This window comes from Cebus imitator, unplaced genomic scaffold (assembly GCF_001604975.1).
Source record: "Cebus imitator isolate Cc_AM_T3 unplaced genomic scaffold, Cebus_imitator-1.0 Scaffold30, whole genome shotgun sequence".
NCBI lineage: Eukaryota > Metazoa > Chordata > Mammalia > Primates > Cebidae > Cebus > Cebus imitator.
In genome coordinates, this window is record NW_016107345.1 from 2,671,528 (window position 1) to 2,689,049 (window position 17,522).

General features: G+C 46.5%; 1 protein-coding gene and 1 pseudogene across 4 annotated transcripts in view; one reads left to right on the forward strand and one right to left on the reverse strand.

Annotated features, from left to right (window-relative positions):
- Positions 1-8,915, forward strand: part of PXYLP1 (2-phosphoxylose phosphatase 1) — a 62,205-nt gene extending 53,290 nt beyond the window's left edge. For 3 of the 4 annotated variants that reach the window (XM_037736826.1, XM_037736825.1, XM_017523726.2), the window contains 2 exons: positions 1,321-1,460; positions 6,538-8,911. In XM_037736826.1, the coding sequence (XP_037592754.1) occupies positions 1,321-1,460; positions 6,538-7,475 (1,078 nt within the window). In that variant the 3' untranslated portion in view covers positions 7,476-8,911. Of the gene's footprint in view, positions 1-1,320; positions 1,461-6,537 lie in introns of all 4 variants that reach the window. The other variant, XM_017523723.2, reaches the window with a different exon arrangement.
- A 6,315-nt stretch (positions 8,916-15,230) lies between these two features.
- Positions 15,231-16,398, reverse strand: LOC108300809 (annotated as a pseudogene).
- Positions 16,399-17,522: the final 1,124 nt, after the last annotated feature.

Consider the following 17,522-nt stretch of genomic DNA (forward strand, 5'->3'; position numbering starts at 1 on the left):
TTTTTAGCTTTATGTTGTTGATAGATAATAAACCCATTTTGGCAGCCATTTTTAAAGCACTCCAAAGTTAATTGGGCCTTCAGGCAGCAGGGATTTGCCATTAGAAAGGTTTATCTTTGCTTCTTTCATGCTGATTCTTATAGACTTTAGTCATGAACTACTCTATCTGTCTACTTCTCTTCAGCTGGAAAATATGTATGCATTCATAGGCTATTTCATTATTCAAACAAAAGATGTTTATGTTTCATAAGTCATTTCATTATTCACGGTAATTGTATATTAGTGACTTGAAAGACTTAACACATATACTTTGTGGCAGAAATAGAGATACTCTCAGATGTCATATATAAACTTTTTGACATTTATTACTACCCTGTGTTAAATGAGAGGTTGCATGTCCAAAATGCAGAGTGAATTGTAAAGGGGTAGAGATCCTGATTATCCTACTCAGTTAACAGTTTTCCTAAAGGGAGATTTTTCAGAGGTCAGAAAAATTAAGGATTATGGGTTACCTCAGTAAAGGACAGGGTAGATTTTCTAGGAGGAAGGGATAGCTTGTGGAAAGTGGTGGATGTGTTGAAGAATGAGGAGCATTGTGCGTTGGAAAAAAGATTGGCTCAGTGTGACCAGAGCACAGTATTAGGGTAGAGAGGGCCAGGGAGTACTGAGGCGGGTCAGAACGGAGTGACAGGCTGTGTGTGCCTCCTTCCAGAAGGTGGTGATAGGGAAGGGCAGTGACTGCTCAGTTACCTTTTAAATCCATCCTTCTGGTTGTGGAGAAGACAAGATTATTAGAGGGGCTTGCTTAATTGGCAAGAAGACCAAGAAAGGGCCCGTTGCCAGGGAGACAAAAGCTGCCTGAGGCCAGAACACAGGTAGTAGCTATGAGGATGAAGGAGACGGGGTTGAAGAAGCACCAGGAGGAAGAATCTGCAAGACGTGGGGAGCAGATGGCTTGTGCGGGGGCAGGGAAGGGAGAGAGCGGGATGATGCCCGGCCTAGGCTTGACTGCTGGGTGGGTGTTGGCGGCCTCCCGGAAGGCGGCGCAGGTGGGAAGCAGGCAGGTAGACAGTGAAGCTGAATCCCACAGTACTGAGTGCAGCAGAGGTCAGGCACTCCGGCTGACCTCACAGAGGGGATTTCACATGTCAGTGTCAGTGGTCAAGAAATAATGACATTGGAATTGAAAAGCGATTAAGCCAGTACCTGTTACTGTGGGTGCAAAAGGCCGTGACGCATGTGGGATTTGCTTGCTGAAGCTGGAAACTGCCTGGACCCTCTTGGCGCTCTCTGACCTCTAACTCTTTATCGTCTCTCTAGGAAACCATATCACCCAAAACTGGAAGCTTTCGTTAATCACATGTCAAAAGGATCTGGAGCCTCTTTCGAAAGCCCCTTGAACTCCTTGCCTCTTTACCCAAATCACCCGCTGTGTGAGATGGGAGAGCTCACACAGACAGGTAGGTGTGACAGCCATGTGCTCAGGGGCTCCCCAGCCCACTCTCCTGCTTGCATACCTTCAGAGCGGGGTGCTGTGCGGCTCAGAGGGGTAAATGAGGACTGGCTGTACGAGGAGCTCCGTCACCAGGGCCTCTAAATAAACATCTGAGTTCTCAAAACTAAATAGAACTTTCTCCTTATTACAAAAACCATACGTGTTTATGAAGAGAAATTAGGAAAGACAAGTAAAAGGAAGAAAACGTTTAAGCAACCGTAATTCCACCACAGAAATAGACCCTTACAAGTAACCTTTCTTCCTGTGCTTATGCAGACACACACCTTACTAAACACACAATTTCATAACCCACTTTTTCACTCAGCGATACATTTGGATAATCTTTCCCTATCAAAAACTGTTTATCCACGCCATCATTTGTCATAGCTCCATATTCTTTCACTCTGGATGGGCAATTGATCATTTATTTCATTCCATGTTCTCGGATGTTTCTAACAAAACTTCTAATAGGTTCTCATGTACAAGATCTCAGGAGGGAAGATGCATGGCACATTTCCGCTGCGTGTGGAGTTTGCTGGGCTGAGTCCTCACAGCAGCGCAGCTTTCCCTCTGCAGCCCTAGTCAGACCACGTGCAGGCAGTTCACCACCAGGGTAGGTCGGTGAGTTAAGTGTGGAGTCACCTTTGCTGGAAACAGAGGAACAGGTGGTCCTTCAAGAGGTTTCTGTTTTCTGTTTCTTCAGTCTGGAACCTCAGAGGACCTTTTCTTGGTCACCAGACTTTATGGGTGAATTGGGAAGACCCATTGGCTGTGTTCTGTTTTCATGTTGCATCAACATTCTAGGACCTCAGCAGGGATGGAGGGGAAGTCTCTGTCCTATAGTTGGCCCTCTTAGGTTTTGCCGTTCTTATTGGGGGAATGACACCGGCTGACAGAGTAGAGCAGGCTGAAGCCTCCAGAGGACTAGCCTTGGACGAGGAGTTATGTCAAAAGCTTTGGCAATTAGTTCCACATGCATTCGTATAGAGCAAGGGTTTTTATCCTACCAGATCCAACACCACCTTTGGTTACACAGTTAACTATTTTGCAATCTCCCTCAACTCTCATGAAGTGAAATTTATATATACTGTAACCAGTCGGGCATGGTGCCTCACACCTGTAATCTCAGCGTGTTGGGAGGCTGAGGCAGGAGGATCGCTTGAGCCCAAGGGTTCGAGAGCAGCCTGAGCAATATAGTGGAACCCTGTCTCTACAAAAAAAAATTTTAATTAGTCAAATGTGGTGGCATGTGCCTGTAGTCCCAGCTACTCAGGTGGCTGAGGAAGGACCACATGAGCTCAGGAGGTCAAGCCCTCCAGTGAACCATGATCACGGCACTGCACTCCAGCCTGAGTGACAGAGTGAGACCCTGTCTCAAATAAATAAATAAATAAATAAATAAATGTAATCTTTCTGTATAGTTAATTATTTAAAAGTTAGAGTCCCCAGCTATAACAAACAAAAAGAAACTAATTTATTACATAATTATACGTGTCTCCGTATAAATGCTTAAAAACAGCTACACTAGAAACCATAATGACATCTTCAAATGCTTGCACCTAAATGTGACTCTGACAGCTATAAATGCAGATAATTGATGGATGCTGTATTGGTGACTCTAATACTGCATGTCAGGACATGGTTTTTCTGAAATTCTGATCAAAGAAAAGTATAGGTGTTCCTTAGTTTGTATTGTATTTCTGGAAAATTCAGTGGAAGTTAATATTATATAAAATGGTTTTGTGTTTCTAGACACAAAAACCAGAGTTAGATTCTATAGGCTAATGTATTCAAATATGTTTTGCACATGTTGGAATGTCTTGTGCTGCATTCAAAAGTTTTGTGGGACAGAGACACGTGTCCCTTCTAGAGACTGTCTAGCCCCCCGGCCCCCACCCACTAGGTGCCAGGAATGCCTTTCCCCATATTATTGTGGTAACTCCACCCCCAAGCCCTCTCTGAAGGCAGTAGCACTCTTGGGGAGAACTGCTGGTTAGGCTCTTTGGTTAAAAATAACAGAAACCACCTCAACCGAAAAAGGGAAATTTATTATAAGGATTTAGGAATGACTCACAGACTCTGAGATCAAGAATGTGACCAGACCTCTAGAGACTGGAACCAGGAATAAAAAAGCTTTCTAGCCCCTGCCTCTCTCTGTCACTTTTTACTGTGTCTATCAACAGAATTACAATCCCAGCCACACACACAGATGAATTTGCAAGTCCAAATTCTTGAGAGAGATTGAATCCTTGAGGTCCTAGGGGTTAGCATCCATCAGGCCCGGGTAACAGGTCAGGGTGACTGCAGAGAACAGGGCAGTGAGGGTACCAGTCTCTGGATCCAGGAGCTGCTCCCTGAGAAGAGGCTGGGGGGTTGGCCCTCATACACCTCATCATTCATTCAGATCTTTCTTCTCAACACATCTATCATCATCATCGTTTCTAAGTTAGTATTAATCTAGAAATCATTTTTATAATACTGTCTGCTCCTGTTTCCTCATTCTCTTTTCATGGTCACTTTTATCTTCCATTTTAAATATCATGAAAAATGTATGGCTGTTATAACCATCTTTTGTCCCTGGTGCACTTATGGCACCCCACAGTAACTATGTAAGATTAGATTGCTCACAAGTGCCCACCCTGTTGAAGATGCTTTGGCAGCTGCTGAGTGTGAATAGGACCCTCCTGCCTGTCCGACAGGAGCCTGCAGCTGCAGCAGACAGTGCGCATGGAGACAGCTGCTGTAGCCGGATGCTGCAGGGCCTTAGAGAGTGAACACGGGCTTTGCAGTTGCACAGACCTGTAGCATGCAGAGGATCCTGCCTTCCCGGTGGCTGGTGGTGAATTCAGTGAGGTAGCATGTGTAGCGTGCCTAGTGCAGTGCTGGCACGTGAGAGGCTCCCATGCATGCAGCTGATGTCGTCATGGTCCAGCAGCGTATGGGGGAGGAAGGAATTACTAACTTGACCAGGGAGAGGAAGAAGGAAAGCATCACAAAGAAGGTAATGTTGGAGCCAGGCCCTGGGAGGATTTCTCTAGGGAGAGAAAGGGGCACAGTATGAACTGTTCCATCTTCCATGAAGATACAGTCTGTGATTGGCAAGCATAAGAAGCCCTAAATAGCTAGAACTTAGTATTTCTGCATGAAAATGTACGGGACTAAGAACATAAAATTAGGGCCAGATGGGGCCTTGAGTTGTAGCTCTGCCACTTTTTAACTGTGAATGGTTCCAGGTCTTCATTTCTTCATCTATACAACAAGGAAAATGGGGATGATAATAATAATATACCTTCTTCACTGGATTTTTATGAGGATTAAATGAGAACGGCCTGGTACACAACTCTAATTTATGTAGCCTAACAAAATAAGATAGGCCCAGCAGTGAACTAGGGCAAGACACAGAATCTTAATGTTTATCTCTCATGGTTTGCGTGTTTCTTGCGAAACATCTTGGAAATGCTAGAGCCTGTTTCAGCCTTTAGTTCCTGGTTCCTACGGGAGTTCTGCCCTCAGTGCTTTTCATTCATGGTAGGACCCAGACATCCCTTGTGGGTTTTGCTGACCTGTTCCCTTTCCTGGGGGAACATATTTCCCCCGTCTCATGATTTTCAGCCCAAGTTGTCTCATCTTTGCAGTGGGACTTTTTACACTGTTTGGACATCCAAATAAATGGCATCACTGGTCACAGGGTCTGGGTGTAGAACTCACGCCCGTGACAGATTGTACCCTGTTACTCCTACAGGATGAGAGAGCTTGTTTTTATCTTGGGTTGCCTTCTCCTACTTAAAGATAAGGCTTTTTCCAATTTTAAAAGTTAATTTATTATTATACTGTGATAGTTCAAAACTAAAACAGTACTAAGAGGTAAACTTTAAATTCTTGCTTCTACCCATATCCTACCCACTTCATTTTTGTACCTCCATCACCCCCAGGGAACCATTGAGAGTAGTTTCTTGTGCATCATTCGAAAGTTTCTTTATGCAAAACTCAGGCAACTGCAAATACACGTTCTCATTTTTCCCTCTTTTTCTTTTCTTTCTTTCTTTCTTTTTTTTTTTTTTNAGAATCTCGATCTCTCACCAGGCCAGAGTGCAGTGGCGCAATCAGCTTACTGCAACCTCTGCCTCCCGGGTTCAAGCAATTCCCCTGCTTCAGCCTCCTGAGTAGCTGGGACTACAGGCGCCTGCCACCACACCCGGCTAATTTTTGTATTTTCAGTAGAGACCGGGTTTTTCACCATGTTGGCCAGGATGGTCTCGATCTCTTGATCTTATTATCTGCCTGCCTTGGCCTCCCAAAGTGCTGGGATTACAGGCATGAGCCACCGCGCCTGGCCTCCTCTTTTTCTTTTTAAAGGAGCATGATCAACATACTGTTCTATACTTTTTTCAAATATTCTACCTGGGTATCCGGAGATTGTTCCATGTCATACAGAGAGTGCATGTGTGTTGATGAATCTGTAAAGCCCCCAGGATCAGGCAGAACGTACCCAGCAGGCTATCAGAGAACATTTGGTCTGCAGGCTGGGGAGGATGGGGTCAAGGAGGGACTTTCCAGCAGTGAGGAGACTGAGCAGCAAGCAGGGAATCTGCAGTCAGCCTTTACCTGAGCATTTTCACTGAGCACAACCTGCACACTGAGGAATGCTGGACAGGAGGCAAAAGCTCTCCTGAGGCCCATGCAATTACAGATATCCCGGAGGCTGGGTGATTCCTACCCCTGAGACCCACCAGTCTCCACACTTTCCCCAGGGAAGGGGCCGGTCTGGAGGACAAGTGAGAGGCAGATGGTCCAAAGGCTGTGGTTCCCAGGACCAGGGCCCCACTCTGCTCATCCTTCATGCATTCTCCCAAGGGGGTCCCTTCCCAAGCTGTTGTGAACTCGAGCTTGTAACCCCCACAGCATGGGGGAGCAGGCTGGATGCCATTCTCTTGCACTCCACTGCCCTAAAACACTCCAGAGCTGGACACTGACTCCGCCTCCCCTTGCTGTTTCTTTTGCTCAGCTAGAAGTAAGGAAAGCTTTGTGTGCTTGTGTTTCAGGCGTCGTGCAGCATTTGCAGAACGGCCAGCTGCTGAGGGACATCTATCTAAAGAAACACAAACTCCTGCCCACTGACTGGTCTGCCGACCAGCTCTATTTAGAGACCACTGGGAAAAGCCGGACCCTACAAAGTGGGCTGGCCTTGCTTTATGGCTTTCTCCCAGATTTTGACTGGAAGAAGATTTATTTCAGACACCAGCCAAGTGCGCTCTTCTGCTCTGGAAGCTGCTATTGCCCGGTGAGAAACCAGTATCTGGAAAAGGAGCAGCGTCGTCAGTACCTCCTACGTTTGAAAAACAACCAGCTGGAGAAGACCTACGGGGAGATGGCCAAGATTGTGGACATCCCCACCAAGCAGCTCCGTGCTGCCAACCCCATAGACTCCATGCTCTGCCACTTCTGCCACAACGTCAGCTTTCCCTGCACCAGAAATGGCTGTGTCGACATGGAGCACTTCAAGGTAATTAAGACCCATCAGATCGAGGATGAAAAGGAGAGACGGGAGAAAAAACTGTACCTTGGGTATTCTCTCCTGGGTGCCCACCCCATCCTGAACCAAACCATCAGCCGGATGCAGCGTGCCACCGAGGGCAGGAAAGAAGAGCTCTTTGCCCTCTACTCTGCTCATGATGTCACTCTGTCACCAGTTCTCAGTGCCTTGGGCCTTTCCGAAGCCAGATTCCCAAGGTTTGCGGCCAGGTTGATCTTTGAGCTTTGGCAAGACAGAGAAAAACCCAGTGAACATTCCGTCCGGATTCTTTACAATGGCGTCGATGTCACATTCCACACCTCTTTCTGCCAAGACCACCACAAGCGTTCTCCCAAGCCCATGTGCCCCCTTGAAAACTTGGTTCACTTTGTCAAAAGGGACATGTTTGTGGCCCTGGGTGGCAGTAGTACGAATTATTATGATGCATGTCACAGGGAAGGATTCTGAAAGGTGTGCAGTGCAGCGGGATAGAATCTGTGCCAGTCAGAGCACTGGGAAAGGTCCACTGCTAGTTCTGTCTGTTGCTAAGGGTAGAAGATTATTGCTTCTCAAAGGCTAAATATTGTTTGTGGGAACCACAGACGGCTGGGGGTTGAACAGTAAGCACGTTGCTATAATGCGGTATGTGAATTGCTTGGTACAAAATAGCCAGTTCACAGAGGAGTAGAAGGTACTTTGTCTCGGGCAGACTTTGCTTAGAATACCAGAATGATATAGTTCAAGACTCAAAGTCGCCGATCCAAGTTTGCGCCCTTCGGCCTGCCTCATGGTATTGTGTGATGGAACCAGCACACCTCAGCCAAAATTTTTTTAATCTTAGACATTTTTATCTTGTCCTTGCTAAGGATTTCTTGAAGTGATTTATCTAAAATAGGGGTTGGCAAACTTTTTCTGTAAAGGGCCAGATTGTAAATATTTCAGAGTGTGTGGACCAAAAGGCCACATGCAGTCTCTGTCACAACTACTCAGCTCTGCTCCTGAAACAGAAAAGCAACCACAGACAATACGTAAAGGAATGCATGTGGCTGGGTTCCCGGGCCAGACAGACAGGTGATGGCCAGATTTGGCCCCTGGGCTGTAGTTTGCTGACCCCTGACCTTAAAAATAGGCTATACTACAATTGCACTTCCAGCACTTTGAGAACCAGTTGAATGCCAAGAATTTTTCGATGGTTTTTCCAGTAACTTCTGCTAGAAACACAGAATTTGGTCTGTATCTGACACTAGAACAAAACTTGAGGGGAAATAAGCTGAATCAGAATGACTCATAGAAAACTGATTAGAAGAATACTTTATATTCATGATGATTGTGGTACACGATAGTTTTAAGTACATTCTAAATATTTGTCCGCTGTAGTCAATTTGCTGTATATGCTGAAATTTTTGTATGCCATTTAGTATTTTTATAGTCTAGGAAAATATTTTCTAAGACCAGTTTTAGAGGACTCTGATTCCTGTAGTAATGTTCAATTTACTGTACCTGTTTGGTGGTTAGACGGAGGCTAGAAGACGAATTCAGGCACATTCTTCCAATAAAGCTAATTATGGCTCATTCCCTTTGACAAGCCGTAGAATTGAATTCATTTTTAAACCATTTTCATCAGTTTCAAATGGTAAATTCTGGTTGATTTTTAAATGTGTTTTTGGAAGAACTTTGCTATTAGATAGTTTACAAATCTTTATAAGGCGTTTTATATATTAGAAGCAATTATGATTCCATCTGTGATTTCTGAACTAATGGTGCTAATTCAGAGAAATGTAAAGTGCAAGTGAGATTCTCTGGTGTCATTAGCATTCCAGCTTTTTCTCTGTTTTTGTCCAGTGTTGCATTTGAATATGTCTGTTTCTATCAATAAATTTTTGAAGAATACCTATGATATACAACTAATGATTTGTACCTATAAGTCACTCTAGTTATTTTCAAGTGAGAGCCAGTATTTTCTTTTTCCCCCTTCATTCAAATGTCATGCAGAGAACCAGTATTTTAAAATTTCGCCTTAATTGCTTCACTTATTGCTGAAAGTTGTGTTACCTCTCAAGTATTCAAAGACTGAATGTGGTTTTTTTCTTCCCACTCACAATATATCTGAATTAGAACTGCTAAACACAGCTTGAAGCTTTAAAAATAAAAGCGACTCAGAAGATTTCTTTAAAAATCAGTTCATAGTATATGTTGGTAAAAGTAAATATTGTGCCTAAGAGGCAACATCAAAAGTGTGGAGAAAAATTTTGTCTTCTAAGACACTGGGTATGCACAGCATTAAAACATCTTCCTCAATGTCAAGTTCCGAGAGACTTCATTCCATAATAGCACTGAGCACAGAGGTGAGAGTAGTGGGCATAGTCATAGCCCTTGGTTTCTGGGCAGTGGTCCGATGACTCCTTTCATGACAGGCCTGGGAGTATACATGCATCATTTAGCTTTCTTGGTTTTGTTTTTTTTTCTTGTTTTACGATTAATATATGCCCACTAGAAAATCACCAATACTGAAAAACAACTTCAGAAGTGAAGTTCTCCACCTCCAGAGGTAACATTGTGAGCTGTCTGACAGATACTCTTCTGGAAAAGTTCCATGCAGATTCAGAAATATATGTAGTTTTTAACAGGAACTAGATAATTTTATGTCTATAAAATGTGACTTGCTTCCCTTAAAAATATTTTTATTGTATCTTTTTTTTTTTTTTTTTTGAGAAGTCTCGCTCTTGTCGCCCAGGCTGGAGTGCAATTGTACAATCTTGGCTCACTGCAACCTCCGCCTCTTGGGTTCAAACAATTCTCCTGCCTCAGCCTCCTGAGTAGCTGGGATTACAGGCACCCGCCACCATGCCCGGCTAATTTTTGTACTCTTAATAGAGATGGGGCTTCACCATGTTGGCCAGGCTGGTCTTGAACTCCTGACCTCAAGTGATCCGCCCATCTCAGTGTCCCAAAGTGCTGAGATTACAGGCGTGAGCCACCATGCCTGGCCACTTATATCTTTTAATAGTATGTGTTGGAAGTATTTCTCATTAACTCACTTCCCTTAACAGTATGTCTTAAAGATATTTCCATGTTAAGATGATAGATGGTTGATTGATAGAGCTGTGTATCAATGTAGATGGCTCTTCATAGCCACTGAATAATATTTCATGGTATATATTAGACACATTTTTAAAATCTCATTTAAAATCCATGAAATGGAAACTTAAAGCCAAGGAACTAAAACAGGACTACAAGGCTTTACACAGAACAAAGCAGAGGCTTTTTCATTGCGGCTGTGGGTATTTGTTATGGAAGTTTTCTTTCTCTAACTTCACTTGAAATGGAATTGAGGAACTTAATCTAATATTGCTATTAAGCCTATTTGAGGGTTTTCATAGCTGTAGCAGAATTAGACTTTGGAAGATTTAGGTGATTTCTTTTTCTAGAAGTCTTAAAGACTGATTAGAGAGAGGCAGGGATAGATGCTTCTATTTCTCGGAATCTCTGGGAAGCCTGCTGAACAGATTTAGCAGCTCAGACAAGGGTGGGTGTGCTCTGGTGTGTTTAAACACAACCACAAATAGCAGAAAATAGCTGGGGTTTACATTGCAGCTGTGGCTTTAACAGAGCCAGCACAGAGTTCTGGCCTAAACACCAGTTAACTCCCACTGCCCAAGGCCACTGAACTGGAAGTTTGGATTGTACTGCTGTATTAGTGCCTGCCCAGGAGCCAGCTCAGATGAGTAATAGCTTCTGCTGAAGAGGAAGCGGCTGAACTCGTCAGAGCAGCTGGGCAGCCCTTCTTGAAGCCTCACTGCCAGCGGAGACCGGCCCTGATGAGGAGAAGTCATCCCTGGGGCCAGCTCAGCTCCTCAGAGCTGCAGAGCCCCTCAGCAGAGGGATGGCCTGAGGCCTGCCTTCCGGACAGCTTTGTCAGCAGCAAAGGTGCCAGCTAGTGCCAACTACGTGGGTTCCACAAGTGCTTCTTTATCAATCTTCACAACATTCTGACGAAAGTCCTAGTTCCCTAAAAATGAGGAAAACAGGCTGGGGTGGGGGTGGGGGAGCCTGGCAGGTGTTGAAGTCACTTTTTCAAAGGAAGAGTCAGAGCTGAGTCTAACTCTAGTTCACATGATATCAGTGAACCGAAGAGCACTTCTAGCCAGGCGCAGAGGCTTATGCCTGTAATCTCAGCACATTGAGAGGCCGAGGCAGGAGGATTGCTTCAGCCCAGGAATTTGAGACGAGCCTAGCAACAGAGAGAGACCCTATCTCTACAAAAAATTAAAAATACAAAAATTAGCCAGGAGTGGTGGTACATGCCTATGGTCCCAGCTCCTTGGGAGGCTGAAGTGGAAGGACTACTTAAGCCCAGGGGAGCTGAGGTTGCATTGAGCTGTGATTGTGCCACTGCACTCCACCTGGGTTACAGAGTAAGACCCTGTCTCAATAATAATAATAATAAAACTATATGAGATACTGTAGGAAAATTTGCACCATTTCATTAATCTTCACAATAGTCCTACAAGATACTGTATTTGCTGTCAAATATCAATGAATAATGTAGTGGGGTTAAAGCAGTTCTACATTAAAATCTAAATGTTTAGGGGAATATTCGAATACTGCCTCTAACCATCTGTGGCTTGCTATTCTTAAGAAAACTTACAATGTAAAATGTATCTTTGCAGCAGTTATATTACATTTAACCACTAGAGGGCAGCATCACACAATTTTTCCAGTCTTCCGTCTGTAAAGGAAGCAGGGTGGTTTGAGGGTGTTTTAGTAGGTTGACCAGGTGTCCAGGTTTGCCTGGCACTGAGTAGTTTCCCAGGATGTGAGGTTTTCAGTGCTTAAAAACCAGAAAAGGGCTGGGCGTGGTGGCTCACACCTGTAATCCCAGCACTTTGGGAGGCCAAGGCGAGTGGATCACGAGGTCAAGAGATCGAGACCATCCTGGCCAACATGGTGAAACCCCATCTCTACTAAAAATACAACAATTAGCTAGGCATTTGGCAGGTGCCTGTAGTCCCAGCTACTTGGGAGGCTGAGGTGGAAGAATTGCTTTAACCCAGGAGGCGGAGGTTGCAGTGAGCCGAGACTGCGCCACTGCACTCCTGCCTGGCGACACAGCAAGACTCTGTCTCAAAAAAAAAAAAACAAGAAAGTCCCAGGCACACTGGAACAAGTTGGTTACCCTAGTGTTATATGTTGAGACAGTTGTGAGAATATTACTGTCATTCCCACGTTTACAGAAAAGGGAAGCAGGAGGAGTAGCTCGTCGGAGGTGCCACATGGTTGCTGGGGTGCAGCAGAGCTGGACTCCCGCTGTGCCCATTTCACATGCAGGACCATGCTCTTAAGCAGGGCACATGAGAAAGCCTCTGGAACCATTTAGGACTGCCTTTGGTTCCGTGCTACAGAAACCTGATGACAGTGACCTAAACAAATAAAGCCTTTCACTTTCACCCGTGGCGCCATGATGTCATCAGGAACCCAGACTCCTGTTGGCCTCTCACTGGCCAGACTGGGGCCCCTTGGCTACCTCTACTGTGAAGGAGTCTAGGAAAATGAGGATTTTTACTGGGCATACTGCTGTCCCAAACAAACTCAGCCTCATTTTACTTGGGAAAAAAGGGAAAGTGGGTACTGAGTAGAGAACTAGCAGTGACTAGCACACTCTCCAAAGCCACCATTACACTGAAGGTGTGGATGCTGCTCCACCCAGATCCCCCACTTCAGGACTTCTTTCCCCCGCTGCTGGTGGTGCTCAGCTGTCAGTGCCTTCAGGGCACTGCTCTGGAGCAGGGAGCCATCTGCCGAAGGACATGCTCCTTCCCAGTGCAGCCACATCCAATGATTGGTCAGAATAGGGATTGGAAGACCCGGGGACAACCCCGAGGGGCCATCCCAGCTTCAGAGCTCCCTTGGGGTCAGCCAAGGTCCTGTGACTGCATCACAGCCCATCTTCTGCTTCATCCAGCATCCTCCAAGGTGTTGACTCGAGAGCACGCCCCAGCAATCCCCGGTACACGTCTGTCTCAGAATCTGCCTCCTGGGAACTGCCTTGCAATGAAAGGCAAGCAATCCTGGAGGCAAAGGTCTCTGCTAGCATGGGCAGGAAAGCTGGACTCATTTCTAGGAAAGGGATAAGTATTGATGACCAACAGATTTTCTATCACTGCCTTTGAGAGGCTTACCATTTTATTGCAGAAGCTAAGAATGCACATATGAAGCAGTAGGAAAATTATGATTTCAGACAATCCAAAGCTAATTACAGAGGGCTGTTCTACCATGACTTACCATTCATTGAACACATACCGTGGGCTGGACACTGGGCTGAGCATTCAACTAGCATAGTCTGTGTATCTCACAGTATGAGTGACCACTTGAAGTAGGCATTTATTATCCTCATTGTACAAGTGAGGAAAGGCTCTGAGCTCTGAGGCTCAGAGGTGGACATGCACCTAAGATCACATAGTCGACAGTAAACAGCCAGCTCGGGACTGGAATATGGATTAGCCTGGGCTACCACGCCCCTCCAGGTTCCTCTAGCTTAGCGCCTCTCCCTGCACCCCTAGTCTACTGCATCCCCACAAGTGAGGAAGCGAACTTGACACGTGGGCTACAGTCAAGAGTCTATTCTGCTCGCGGGGATGATCCCCTTCTTGCATCTGTTATGAATATTCATATTTGTAGCTCCCTTTCTTTCTTTTCCCATTTTTTCCTAATGTACCTTTTCCAAGAAAATAGAATCTTCTCATAATAGATTGTTTTAGCCTGGGGTCCCCTGAAGCCGGGTCTGAGATAAAAAGCTTAAATGCTAAGTGTGTTAGGGGGTGTGGTCCCAAAGGAGCAGGAATGGAAGACGGAGGGGACAGAGGGCAAGAAGGGAAAGCCAGTGTAAGGACGCACAGGGCGACTGGGCGCTCCATCCCACAGGACCTCCTGAGAAGGCTTGGGAAATACATCTCAGAACTGTTCGCTTGCGGGAAACGTTTATCCACTGGCTCCCATCCACAGCTGCCTTCCCTGCGCTGCGGAGATGCATGCGTGTGACTGCCCAGGAGGAGGGTGCCCTGTACACCATGGCATGGCATCAGAGAAACCCTGGGGCAGGAAGCAAGAGAATCTCTCTCTCTCTCTCTATCTCCCTCCCTCCCCCGCCACCCCAATGTGTGGACACAGTCAGAAGGTGGCTATCTGCAAGCCAGGAAGAGAGCCCTCACTAGGAATTGAATATGCTATCTCCTTGACTTTGGACTTCTCAGCCTCCGGACCTGTGAGAAATAAGTATCGGTTATTTAAGACAAAAAAGACAGGGAAATCAGTAACCGGAAAAAGACCAAGAGGGCTGGAAGGGGAGCACGAGATGCGGTTGATGTCAGGATGGGCCAGCACTTGTTGAGCATTTCAGCCCAAGGCGTGCACTGTGCTTTTGATGTAGAACCTTGCTTCATCTCACAGTAACCAGAGACTTAGAGATTATCATCCTCATTTTTCTTTTCTTTTTTTTTTTTTGAGACAAAGTCTCACCTTTGTTCATCCAGGCAGGAGTACAGGAGCAGCAATAGCTCACTGCAGCCTCAAGCTCCTGGGCTCCAGCTATCCTCCCTCCTGAGTAGCTGGGATTGCAGGCAGGAGCAACCACACTCAGCTAATTTTTTTTTTTTTTTTTTTTTTTGAGATGGGATTTTGCTATGTTGCTCAGGCTGGTCTCAAACTCCTGGGCTCAAGCAATCCGCCTGCCCTGGCCTCCTATAGTGCTGGGATTACAGGCATGAGCCACCCCACCCAGCCTATCAGCCCCATTTTTAAGACAGGGAAAGAAACTGAGAGGAGAGGTCACTTGCCAAGGCCTCTCAGCCAGGAAGCGGCAGAATTGGGAGGCAAACCAGTCTGCCTCATGCCCTTACTCATAGTCATTATATTATTATATGAAACAGGGGTCTACAGAAAGCATGTGTGATGGCTAGCCAATACCTACTAAATATTTCTCTCTGGCATGTATACACTGTACATTCATGACAGCATAAATCAAATTAAAAAGGCTTCCTTGCCCCTCCATGGCCTTCCAGATAAAATCCAATCTCCCTAAGGTAACTCACGAGGCCCCTCCAGGGTCTGACTCCCGCCTGTGTCTCCAGCTTTGTTACTTGGAATAAGCACAAGGATGAAGGGTGTGTACATGGACTGCAGTTGTTGATGAATGTTCTGTGCTTAGACAGAAAAGGAGTCTTAGCATCATGGTGTGGGGTGTGAGAGTGACAGGATCTCCGAGAGGACAGTCACTTCCGAGCGCTTCAGAAGCCAATGACTTCTCAGTCCTCCGTTCTCCTCCCCTTCCCCATCTGTGGTCTGGAGTGTGATCACCTAGAAAAAGAGCTTTGGAACCATACAGACCAAGCTCAAATCCAGTTCTCTACCACTTCACAGCTGTGCAATTTCAGGCAAGGTGCCTAGGCTCCTACGCCTCAGAGGCCTGATCCCTAAACAGGGATGACAACTCCTGCAGAGCGTGTGTGAAGCTCCGGACACAGGGGCCGTCTCCACCTGGCAGGAGTCATTTCTCACAAATGACTCTCTCCATTGCCCTGAGACACCAAAACTGGTTAGAACCAGAATGACAGCCCTGCCCACATTTTTTTAAGTATAAAGATGAAAGGCCCACATTTCTTGTTCTGATAGTGTCTCGCCACACACTGAAGTCTCCTCAAGGATACGCCTTTCACTGTGTCTAGCTTCGCATTCAACTCAAGCAGAAGACTGAACCATGACTCCTTTTTAGACGCTTTCCACGTAGGGAGGACAGATCCATATGCAGGGCAGAATCTTGCTTCTCAAGTTCAAGAAAACCCAGTAACTAATCTATCAGTTCTTCTGTGATTCAGTCTGCCAGGGTGTTCTGTAAAGAATCCTCTTCCCTCCCTACCACACGTCTGCATGAAGCGGGAGGGAGGGGTGGCAGGGTGCTAGTACACCGGCAGGCACTTCTGGTGATGCCTGGGGCTCCGCTTCCTTTCCGATGGTAGAAGTGGGTGTCTTTCTGGCAGCTGCAGCAGCTTGATGCAGGGGAAGAAGGGGCCACCCACCGATCACCCCTTCCTGACGCCATCTTTTGGATGTTCATGGAAGAGGTCTGTCTCAGAGCTCCCTAAGTTGACAATCTTTGGGCAGCCATCTCTATCCTTCTCCTGGCTGGATAATGGGCATCAGAGACTCCCATGGCCTCCACAGATCTCAGCGTCCCTGGTAAGAGCCATAGTTACACTCATCCCATAAGTGTACCAGGGTGCAGGGACACACACAGCGGTCACAAATCACACACTTGCTGTCACAGTTTTCACAGTCTTCCGATGGCAACACCAGCCTGCTTGCAGCAAAAGATCAAATCCAGATAACGTTGAGCCATAGCTCCCGCCCAGCCTGACCACTTTCTAAAGCCAAGAAGCCCGCCTGGAGGCAATGAATCATGCTTTATGCATAAGTAGGGGCCACAACTCCTTGGCCACACACACCTCCCTTAGGGGGACTCAAATTTACTGGGTCCTGCTTTGTTGTCCACCGCTGTATTTGACACCTTATATAAACATCTCCACTGTTCCCCAAGAGGGCTTATCCTTTCCCCTGATTTCTTCATTACGTATGTCTAACTTCCATCTTTCCTGCTTTGCTTGGACTTGCTGTTCCTTTGAGAGGATGCTGCTGACCACAGAGTTCAGCAAGGAATGGGAGCCTTGAGGCTCGGAGGCTGCCCCCTGGAGAAGCTGAACGAGAAGCAGCCCTGGATATGACGTAGACCTCCGCAAACCAGAGCTCCGGCCCTCAGTGCCTCAGCTTTAGGAAGCTGCTCTCCTCCTTGCTCCTGCGGCAGACAGGTAAGGTGTTCCTTTCCGCATGCCCCAACATCCCCACGCCAGTTTCCCTCTCCTCCCCTCTTGCCCAGTGCTTTGGCTAGTGTGCCCCTGGCAACGAGGGAGGGCAAGTCCTTCTCCTGGGTAGCCGACTGGCTTCCTCCCATCTCAGAGCCAAGCATGTCTCAGTTAGGTGCTCCCTAGGCTGGGAGGTCTTCCAGGGGCCTTTCCTCAAAAGCCTGCCAGAAACCGGCTCCTTCAAGCCTAAAGTTGAGCCTGTGGAGTGTGCAGGGTGCGGATGTGAAGGAATGTCATACCACCCTCTGGTGACACTCCGCCTGGCCGTGTTTTGCTGCTTTTCCTCTTTCCCTGTCAACCACACCAGGTGAGACCCCTTTCCCAGCAAGCCGAAGCTCCCTCTGGCAGCCCAGGAGGAATCAAATTTTCTCCCCACACGTGTACGTTATCTTCAAGCTGTAGCAAGTAGAGACTCGCTCTGTGTCCAGATGGCCTCACCCCAGCTGCCCTTTTGTCCCACTGACGAACCAGCTGTTTAGCATTCTAAACAACTAGCACGCTGATTGACAGACTGACCATTAAATTAACTTCCTGACTGATGGATCCTGATGGACCACTGTCTGAGAAATTAATCCTGAGTAACTGACTGGCTGGTTGGCTGATT